At 37.4% G+C, this 10,692-nt stretch overlaps 1 protein-coding gene across 2 annotated transcripts; it reads right to left on the bottom strand.

Moving 5' to 3' along the window:
• Positions 1 to 464: 464 nt before the first annotated feature.
• On the bottom strand, positions 465 to 10,692 carry LOC104904476 (presequence protease 2, chloroplastic/mitochondrial). Of its 2 annotated transcripts, none has more exons than XM_010692731.4 (19): positions 10,250 to 10,692; positions 9,960 to 10,140; positions 8,867 to 9,041; positions 8,651 to 8,783; positions 8,412 to 8,482; positions 7,627 to 7,710; positions 6,528 to 6,618; positions 5,524 to 6,044; positions 5,260 to 5,424; positions 4,951 to 5,169; positions 4,264 to 4,391; positions 3,910 to 4,099; positions 3,372 to 3,455; positions 3,167 to 3,264; positions 2,734 to 2,995; positions 2,455 to 2,617; positions 2,189 to 2,369; positions 1,515 to 1,586; positions 465 to 884 (listed from the first exon to the last, which is right to left on the bottom strand). In XM_010692731.4, exons 1-19 carry the CDS (start codon positions 10,515 to 10,517, stop codon positions 743 to 745), a joined length of 3,228 nt encoding a protein of 1,075 aa, XP_010691033.1. In that variant the 5' UTR covers positions 10,518 to 10,692; the 3' UTR covers positions 465 to 742. The 2 variants fall into 2 exon arrangements, with proteins under 2 accessions (XP_010691033.1, XP_010691032.1); XM_010692730.4 differs by having other exon boundaries at positions 9,960 to 10,143; positions 10,250 to 10,691.

Here is a 10,692-nt window from a genome sequence, read left to right as displayed (position 1 = left end):
CCTCTGGGTTATCCAAACAGCAGAATACTTTTTCTTCTTCCCTCCCCTCCGCTACCTCAACTTTCTACCCAAACAAAGCTGTAAATGCTGTAGCTGCAACTATGCAAGTAGAATTAACCATGGAAAGGCAAGCCAAGGTAACCATTTAGATAACTCAAGTACTGTACTTACATTCAGATGTCTTGCTGTTCATAGGAATCATGTTGGCCAGCACCATGCCGTTACCTGGCAGGCTCTGCAACTTGTCTGAAGCAAGCCAGACGACTGCAATGGAGTTTGCGATCTCCTCAGCCGTGACCTTTCAGTGAAGGATCTGTAAGTAACCACATTCTATCCTGAACTTGAAGGAGTCATTCTCCACCAAAAGGCATCTTAAAGTGAATTTATAAATTTGCACAATTTGGACACCAAAAGAGCGAGCTACACATATCACCAAGTTATCAAAAGGGAGATGCAAATTATCATGATAAAAAAAATGCATTTTCATTATTATTTTTTCAATCAGCACGTATAACAGCGATGCCAAGAACTGAGTAACTGTACAACAATAGAATCTTACACATCAGCATCAAAAATATTATCACCAGTGTTCATATAGACTAGTCAATATAAATGCTCTTCTATGATCAACTTCTTCATTGTTATAATGATCTCATACCACAAGAAAAATCAGGGCATAAGAACTCTGTTGCGAGTTTGCCTACTGCTTTTGATCTATTTCTCCCTGAACACCAGCCATACCCTACAACAATTTCTTCACTTGGAAAAAGTCTGGAATTATCTTCTTTGCAGCATCAACATCTTCTGGAGATGCCACAGCAACCACAATTCCTCTATCTTTGACTACATCAACTGCCTCTGCAAATTCTTTGAAGTCCTTGAAACTGCACAAGTTAAGAGCTTTCATAAGATTCCCCCTTTATCAAATTGTTGCAACTTGCAGATCTGTGACTCCCCCCAACCACCCACCCAAAAAAAAAAGTGCAAACACACACACAAAGGGGAGGAGGCAATTGAGAGAGAGATCAAGAGCAATAGGCGGAAACTATATACCAACATCAACCTCAACAATATAAACTTCCTCTGTCTAATTTAGTTGCAAAAAGGGAGGTGGGAAGCACAGAGTTTAGGAGACTAATGTCACGAGGAGAGGGAGTGTGAGAAAGAGTGATGGTATAAGGGATGTTGCAACCAACTCAAAACATCTAAAATAAGAGAGGTGTTCAACTGAAAAAAAAGAGGAAGTATATGACTACATTGCCCAAAAGTTAATCAACTGCAACAAAAAGAATCTAGCACAACTGCAAAGAAAATGAATCAACAGTAACTTTAACTGCAAAACAATTGAGATAAGTTCCCCTGCTGATCCTAATAATACTCAAGGGTAAAGCCATATACATCCAGACCTCTTCCCATATGCAATCCGCACTAGGTCATTGTGGTCTTCTACTACTTAATAATTTGAATAGAAACAAATCAGATATAAAACCTACTGACTATATTACCAAAATTACCTTGTTGATAATATCTGCTCGCGTCTAATTGCTCGTTCTTCATCTGTGACTCCCAACAAGTAACGCAACAAACTGAAACAATACACCGCAATTGATCATTACTGGCTACGATTAATAAGATGAAACATCTCAAAAGAAACGTCAGACCCAAAGACAACTTGTCTTTAATAGTGACAGAGCATGTATAGCGTATCCCAAGACTGATCAATAAACGGCATAAATACCACAAATAACAAACCTCTTTAAGAAATCAGGAAAACCAAAGAAAAGGAGATCAAAATAAAAAGATAATATGGAGATTTCAGCAGCTTGAACTATTGCCGCATTCCTCGTAATACATTTCTATAGATGAATCGTATTCTTTTTCTTTCCCTCCTTTTCATGTTCAAAACAAGAGTTGCAACTAAGCAGCATGCTCAAGATAATTTTTGCGGGGCAGGGAGCTTTAATGTGATATTCAAATTTAAACTTTTCTATTTTTATTTTGACGAGAAACTTTAAACTGTTATCCTGACTGCTTATGGGAACGTAACCAAAATACAAGATTCCTCTTACATTTATATATGTACTTCAAGCTGAATCTGCATGCACTCATCTCAATTAATGAGGAAGCACCCCCCCCCCCCCCCCGCAAAAAAAAAAAAAAAAAAAAGAGAACAGGAATTGGCCATTACCTACTATAACCTTTGGCATCAGGCAGTTGGTATGAGTCAACATCCCCAATGGTCCCAATGATTGCTTTGGCAAGAGCATCATTATCCAATTCCAGCCCGCGGAGGAACTCACCCGTTCCATCATAAACATCAAGCGTTTTTAACAAATTCGGATCTCGGTAAGACAAAAATGTGAAAACCCCTGAAAAGCATGACACCATGATAAGGGAAAAATGTAAGAAGCAACAACTTACAAATGGTATCATATTTACAAAATATCTAGTCACCTGAATGAGTATCGAAATCACAAAAGCCTCCATAAGCACCACCACTCACTCTTACACGATCCCACAACCATGTATTACTGATATATTTCGAAATGACATAAGCACTTCCATTAAGCTTATAACCACCTCCATATACATTAGCTGCTTTTCCAACATAGTTGACCTAAGGAAGACCAAAGGATTTGTTCATCAAAAGCTCTAGAAGAGAAAACATAAAACCTACAAAATAAGTTGCACAGACAAAAGACAGGAGAAGAAGAAGAAAGATATGCAAATTACCTGAGTCGGTATCACAATGGCTTCATTTTGCGAAGAGAGTTGAGTATTCCACATAATTGGAGTAGAAGAGACTTCCGGAAGCGAGTCAAGAAATTTGCCAATATGCTTTCCTGAGTTCGTGATATTTTTCCCGTCAGCAGTCAAATTTACCAAGCAATGTTTCCTTGAAAATACGGATTTGCGAATTTCCTCCAGAGAGGAAGAGATTCCTTCCCAGTCCTGGTCAACTTTCGCCTCCAGATCTCTCAGGAACTCGAGGTAGCTAGAGGTACACCACAAGAATTCAATTATTATTACTTTCATGTCAAAGCGTAGAAGGAAATTTATGGCAAGCAGCAACCCAACAGCAGAACTTAAATGTGTATAAGAGGAAATGAATCTACAGTAAAGAAAAAATTAATGCAACAAGAGGTGAAAGAAGACACAATTTTACCTGATACCACCCATTTGCTCAGAAATCCAACCAGCAGTATTCAACTTTGCATCCATCCTTGCAGCTGCAATTCCGTGACCACTACCCCTCAATCGATTCTAGAAAACAAATATTTGGCAATGATAAAGAGTAAAATCATTAAACCTTTTATAAAGATCAACTGACCACTATGTAAGCAAATAATCAAAAGATTTGTAGCAGATACCTCCATTCTTGCTTTACTCTGAGAAACAAATTGCTTGAACCGCTGTTGATCAGTGAATTGCACCTCCTGCAGAACACAATTCATCTAGAAAATACATGTAACCAAGTTAGTAAAATTTTCGAAAAAGAAAAAAAACTTCATAAATATAAGCTTGATGGTGAAATTTAAAGATTACAAGCTCCTACTCTGCCCAAATAATAACAAAAAAATAGTACAAAGTGAAGAACTGATCCTAGTCAACATAATAAAAAATAGAGTTACAGAATTTCACAAGTTGGGCAGTATATAAATCTTGCCATACATTTCTAAACTAGTCATATACGCACGCATTGCGTGCATTAATGTACTGGAACAAACATAATTGGTAGAAAAAATAGCTTCCAAAATTTATTTCATCACCAAACAATGACATTCTTTTAACAATTAAGATATTAATTAGATAGGGGTATTTTAGGCATTTCAGGGGGCACCAAAATTCTTAGGTGTTCCCTTATAGAATAGAGATTATGGGTGACACAGTCTCTAAAGGATATCATACCAGATTGAAAAGGTCTTCAACACGTTCAGCCATTGCTTTGCCTCGGACAATTAGCCGAGCACACGGGTCCTGACTGTCCCTCAAAGATGATGTAAAAGGATAAACAGATATTCCTCCTGTTCTCCTCCCTATTAATTGATTGAGTTGCACAAAATCCATATCTTTGGTACCCATCTCCAATAATGATTGACTGCAGAGAGTATGGAAAGAATTAAGAATCAGGACTGCTGAACCAACAACCTTGTGCACAAGCAGTGGATAAAAAAAAACTGACAATTGAACAAAGAATTTGACAAGAGGCGGCAGAAAATTCCAGCAAGATTGCCAATTTATCACCACATAAATAGATCTTACCAGAATAAAGGTACCAAGGGAAGAAGCTCTTGTCTTAGGAAACTCATATCAAAAACAACTTCAGCGTAAATGACATCATTTGTGAATAAGTCATGCTGTAGAACAGTGACACCGTTGATATCCCCAATCTGCAAAAAAAAAAAAAAATTAGATATGTTTTCCCCATACAAAAATATGACAAACCGCCCACCCCAACAACAACAAAACCTTATCCCGAAAATGATTTGGGGTAGGCTAACATGAATTGTCATAAGAAATCTGGTCCATGACAAATGAACAATAAAAGTGAAGAAATAAGTTAGGGAGGGTAAACAAAGAAAATGAAAAGGCAAAAGTGATGGAAGTAAGACAGGAGAAAACCAAAATATGAGGATAAAAGCAAAATCTGAGAAAGTTCTTTACAAAAGAAGGTTGAGAGAGACAGAGAGAAATTCAAGAAAAACAAATGGGAAGGATTGAGAATAACCTTAAAGGCAGAATAAATAAAAAACTGTTTTAGGGAGAAAAGTTTGCAGAACACAAGAAGAAAAGTAAAAGGGAAAAAATAAAGGAGCAAAAATTGAGTCAAGTAGAGACATCTTATAAATTCCCTCCCTCCACTCTGTAGACTCATCAAACTTTCAATTACCCCACCCAGCCCCCACTCCCCTAAAAAAAACAAAGAAAGAGAAAGAAGGGTGTTGCAACCTCAGTGGGAATTTGAATAGGCTTTTTCGGGATGTCATGCAAAGAAAGACTTGGAACGCTCCGTAAAGCTTCAGGTGGATCTGGAGTTTCCTGCTTTAAGCGCAATTCTTGAGTAGCACGAACCAGCTCTGCCAAATCTTCCTCTGTCATGCTTGCCTTGAGCTTCTCCAAAGATTCTATTTCAGCAGCCTCATCACGAGCAGCCTTCTCCGGATCAGGCTGGATAGCAACAATGTCAAAGTCATATGAACATCTGACAGAACAATGTACTTACCATAAAGACAGAGAGAAAGGACTTGAAATCCTCACCTGCATTTCAACTGTTACACAATGTGAATTGTTAAGGATATACTTTTCCATTAAAGGAGAGAACACAGCCTTGGAGCCTTCCTCTGCTATTCTTTCCTTAAGCTTCATCAGTGGCTTCTCCCACCTTAATGGCTGGAAGGGATCCATATCATAAATCCATTTACCCTGCACCACGAATAAAGAAACAAAAGGTAACAAGAGTGAGTCATGGGGGTCAAGGGTGGTTACAGTTCATAAACACTCAGAAAAGTCATATTTTTTTACCATAGACCGAAGCATTAAGGACAGGCCACGTGGAAAGGAGCCAGTGTTATTTTCCCTTAGAGAGAACTCAATAGTATTCATGGATGCCTCTATAGCGTCTGAATCAAAACCTTCTTCCATCAGTTTCTTAAGTGTTGCTATCACTACTTCTTCTACTTTTTGAATGTCATCCTCAAGAACACCCTTCAATCCAATGCTAAATTGAGGCTGCAAAAGGTCATCGTCGACGCCACCTCCAATTATCGCTTCTCCTAGGCCACTCTCCAGCAAGATTTTCCTTAAAGGAGAAGCTGGGGTTCCCAACAAAAGGTGATCCATAAACGCGATTGCAAGCTCAGTCTCCAAATCCAGAGGCTTCTCAGACAGTAACCAATTAAGACAAACCATATGCTTTTTCTTTAAGTCATCACCATCACCAGCAGGATACTTTTCTACAATCCTGACAGGTTTTGAGAATAATCTTTGAGGTTGAATCTTTGATTCATTAGGAGCTGAGCTCGCCTCAAACATGTCTAGGTATTCTGCAATAAAATTTTATACAGTGAATGTCATATCAAGTAAAATGGATGGGAAGAGAGATCCATCAGATATAACGCTTTGGATTGAGTGTTAATATCTATGAAAATCTGTCCCACAGCCTTTCAGTATGTGACTTTGTCCATTACAGCCTTTTGAACAAGAAGGTTGTCATGAAGACCCACAAATAAATCATATTTAATTTTTTATACCTTTTCTCGATTTCCGATGGACTCAGCCATCAATTGTAGCCAGTAAATCAACTTACACCACTTGTTCCCATTCTTTTCATTAAGTAAATGAGTTAAGCCAAAAAAGTCATCAATATTCAATAAAGTACAAAAGGTCTACAAGTTTCCTTTTGGGTCTTAATTTACCACTTCTTTTTCAAAAGGTAGTAGATGACAAAATCACCAATTGAAATTCCCTAAATGACAAATTATTCTGGAGTCTATGATATTTTGAGAGCCAAGTCCAGCAAAGCATACCACTCAAGAGGCGAAGACGCTCATTCGGATCATCATCTCCATAAAACCATATCCTAGCATTGCTAGGGTGGTAAAATTTTCGGTGAAAGTCCTGTTATATACATCACATTAGCAAATTATCTAATGTAGAGAGGGAGAAGCGTAGTTTGACAGTGTGATAACAGCAGACAAAAATATAGCAGTAATAAATTTTTGCATTTCACTTTTACCCACTATCTAATATAAAGCCTCTACCAACTTAAAATAAAGCTATCCCTACACTGATTTTGAACAGGTGTCAAAGTACTGAGCCAGTATGTTCTCATCAATCAGATAGCCACCCATCACAGCTGAAAGAATAATATAGGACAACTTTTGGACACATGAGCTAGTAAAAGTAAATAAGAGACCATATTTCTAAATTAAAATTTAAAAAGCACATGAATCTGTCCCTTAAATAATCTCAGTGAGGGTGTTATTAGTTTTTGGCTTCCCTGAAAAACTGGTCCAGATGATAATGACTAATGTTATTGTATACCACTTGATGTTTACTGAAGATATAAACTGTTGGGAAGATTACGTGATTTCTCTATAAAGAAGGACGGATCCTGAATACCACTACATCTATGTCCTTATGAACTTTATTTCTGGTGGTTTGAAGCACAAGGTTGATGGAAGTCCCACTCACAACCATCTGAAATGCAGGATTAAATATTTCCAACACTTAGGCAAGGAAAAGTAATAACAATTGTTTTTATCTTTCATACGAAATTCATGTGCGCCTACGATGTCTTTACAATTAATCTAGCAAGGATCTCCTTGGCTTCTCAAATCTAGAGTACTGTGCATCTTATGAATTATGACCTATTAGTTCTATTAATAGAGTGTAAAATCTCCACACCATATGAAATGCTGAATACTATATCAGATAAACAAACAGTGGATGCGCTCTAGCTTCTAGGTTTTAAATAAATGCCTTTGACAAACGGTCTTTTAGACCAAGAGAGCACAAACAAGCAAATACATCAGATCAAGATCACGACTGAACAGTAACAGCAATGCAGAACCATCAGAAATGGGAGTATTGAGGCTCAATAAATCGTTTATAAATGTCACATACCTTGAATTGCTCAAAAGTAAGCTTGGGGATCACATTTGGGTCTCCACCACTATCTACACCATAGGTGTTGTCCGGAAAGAGTGCCTAAAAATCATAGACACCCATTAAGCATGGTTCAATAAACAAATCTTAGAAAAGCAATTACAAGATGCTTAAGCATTGCTATTCAACACCAACTCTCCTGAACACCTCCCCACAAACAAATTCGCCAAAAAGTACTTGAACAATATCATATTAAAAGGGATAACCATAACATAAAGTGGTAGTCGTAAATCTCAATCTAGCAAAATTAAAGCCAACAAATAAGACAACACAAACTGAGCACTAAATAAGTGGGTTAGTGTTCCGATTTTTCAACCCGTTCAGTTAACCAAGCCAACAAAAAATCATATTTACTCGAATGGTTCAAGTTAGTGTTGAGTTTTCAAACAAAAATATGCCAGCGAACACACTTAAGTTTAACTTCTATAGGAAATTTTAGCAAATGAAGGTAAGCAAAAATTTTGAACTACTTCTTGAAAGTATCACTACATTCTTTCTATCCACATCTCCCAAAAAACAATGTCCCAGATAACTTGTACATCAGAAACCATTTGTTTACAATTGAACGGACATTAGATGACTTAGGTGACACCAATTACTATGAATAAGTTTTAATATACTCTTTTAAGTCCAAAATTTACTCAAAAAAATTAGGGGAAACAACATTTTCATTGAAAATAAGAAAGTTACTAAAAAAAAAAATTTTTTTTTTTGGGGGGGGGGGGAGATTAGTAAAGACATGCCTGCTGAGCAGCGCGACCTAAAACATTATCTGGCTGGGAATAGACACCCTTCATCTCATTAAAGACAACACCTGAAAACCACAATCAAAATTAATCAACATGAAGAGAATTATAAATCATATAGCAGTATGTTCCTGCAGTTACAGAGATATAGGGTCCATGATACATAGTTCACCATGACAGCAAAATAATCTAAAAAAGGTTACTGCTTTAAGATGTTAAATGAATAAACTAAGAACCTTTATAAGAAATCGGTTCTGAAGGATCATTAAGCTCATAATGCCATCCTTCTTGTTGGAAAGTCCATTTGTCCTCCACACACTTGGGAAAGAACACCGCATCCAAGTAAACATCCACCAAATTATAGAAGTCCTGTGTGACACACAATTCAAATATGAATGAAACAAATATATATAACAAATGACGAAGCAAATAAGTCCAAAGAGAGCACATACCTTAGTATTAGTAGATGCAACAGGATAGCAGGTCCTATCAGGATATGTAAAAGCATTCAGAAAGGTATGTAAACTTCCTTTCAAAAGTTCAACAAAAGGTTCCTTCAGAGGGTACTTTCTGGAGCCACACAGCACACTATGTTCTAAAATGTGTGGAATCCCAGTGGAATCATTCCTGCAATAACGATCAATGATATTAAAGAAATCGGAATAAGGTGACGGCAATAATGGCACCCACATCAAAGGTGTAGAAATTCGAATCAATGAATTTGTTATCTGCTAAATCAAAAGTTTAGGGTTCACTCCGTTTCTGATGAGATGGAGGGATTTTAACAGAAAGAGACACTGGACAACAGGTGTAAGCTGAAGACCACGAAATTACAATGCAAAATCCCGAACATGCTGAACTATTACTCACCAGCTGACTGTACATCAGAATTAGGCATCAAGTTGTTGAAGTTAATTTTATTACAGTTGTCACTTGTCAACGAAATGCCACTAAGCCAAAAGGGATACAATTCGAAGCTTCAAGTCTCCAAATTTCCCAAATAACACTTTCTAATTTTTTGCTAGAATTTCCAATCAAGTTTGGAGCCTGAAATTCACAACCTCCCAAAGGTACGTCTCTTGTCATAGCTCTGGACTATGAGTTTCAATTAATATCAGTCAAGCTGAACTGGAAAAGCACGACTCAAACTTCAAATGCTTGACGCCGTTCCTAAACCCTAGTATACAAGTTCTATGCTAATTATAATTTGTCAGTAAAATTCAAACGCTTGCCGTGTACTGTGTAGTGTTAAATGTAGGTGTCAACAAACAATGAAATAACGCCCTTCAAAACGCCTAATAGCCTATAATTATGAGCAAACAGCATAGCCTTCAACCAGACACAAACACGACGAACCATGAACACGAGTTACACAACCTGCACCCCAACCCCCCGCCCCGCCCCGCCCCACCACAGGTTCACAATATAATACATCAGCAGCATACAATAGAACGAAACACGAAACAAGCATTGAAGTAAACTAATAAATCAAGTTAACAACTAACGTACAAGCTAAGATGAATATAAGAGTGTTGTAAAACTTACGGCGGAGTACGAAGAACAATACCAAACACCTTATTCTCATCATCATTAGAAACAGACATAACTTGAGCACCAGTTTTCTTATGCTTATAAAGCACAGCTTTCGATTTACACTCATCGATAAACTGTTCCGATACTTTCTCAAATCCAAGCTTCTCCGCAACATCACTATCATGCTTTCCAACTTCTACAACCGCAACAAAATCAAAAACTCATTAATCACTCAAATTAATCACAAGTTCACAACACAAACAAAAACACAATGAACAAATTTAACTAAAATAGTACGAAACCTGAAGCAGAGCTAGAAATAGCTTGTGGAGAGATAGAGGAGAAAGAACGTCGGCCATTAAAAGGAAGAGGAGAATTCGAAAGAGGAAGAGATAAGGTGGAGATAGGTCGCAATATCGAATGTTGTCGAAGAAGTGAAAAATTAGGGTTTCTGAAGTTTTGGCGATGGAGGAGAGAGAATCTGCGACTGCGAATTGAGCGAGGAAGAAGACGAGTTGAGACTAAGGAAGTTGAAGAGGAGATTGAGCGAAGTAACATTGCTCTCTCCATTTTTACGCGGTTTTAAGCTTTCTGCAAGTACTTTTTTTTTGGGAGAGTGAAATGATAGTAGCTATTGATTCTCCATTAGAAGTTATGGAGTGTTCTTCAATGGAGAGATTGTGTTGCAAGTTACAACAACTGAAATGAAATAGAGTGTTGTTGATTGCCTGCTTTGTGTTTCTTG

The sequence above is a fragment of the Beta vulgaris genome, chromosome 9, assembly GCF_026745355.1.
Source record: "Beta vulgaris subsp. vulgaris cultivar EL10 chromosome 9, EL10.2, whole genome shotgun sequence".
In the NCBI taxonomy this organism is placed as follows: domain Eukaryota; kingdom Viridiplantae; phylum Streptophyta; class Magnoliopsida; order Caryophyllales; family Amaranthaceae; genus Beta; species Beta vulgaris.
The sequence above is the reverse complement of the archived record's forward strand: the minus strand, read 5'-3'. Positions and strand labels throughout refer to the sequence as shown.

Bases quoted from the DNA above. Each gene is read 5' to 3' on its own strand.
- LOC104904476 (XM_010692730.4), bottom strand. From the start codon at position 10,517: ATGGAGAGAGCAATGTTACTTCGCTCAATCTCCTCTTCAACTTCCTTA. The intron at 6,619-7,626 runs GTATGTGACATT...TGTATATAACAG, and splicing joins TTACTTTTGAGCAATTCAAG to GACTTTCACCGAAAATTTTA. The intron at 4,100-4,263 runs GTAAGATCTATT...TACTCTCTGCAG, and splicing joins CCCTTGGTACCTTTATTCTG to TCAATCATTATTGGAGATGG.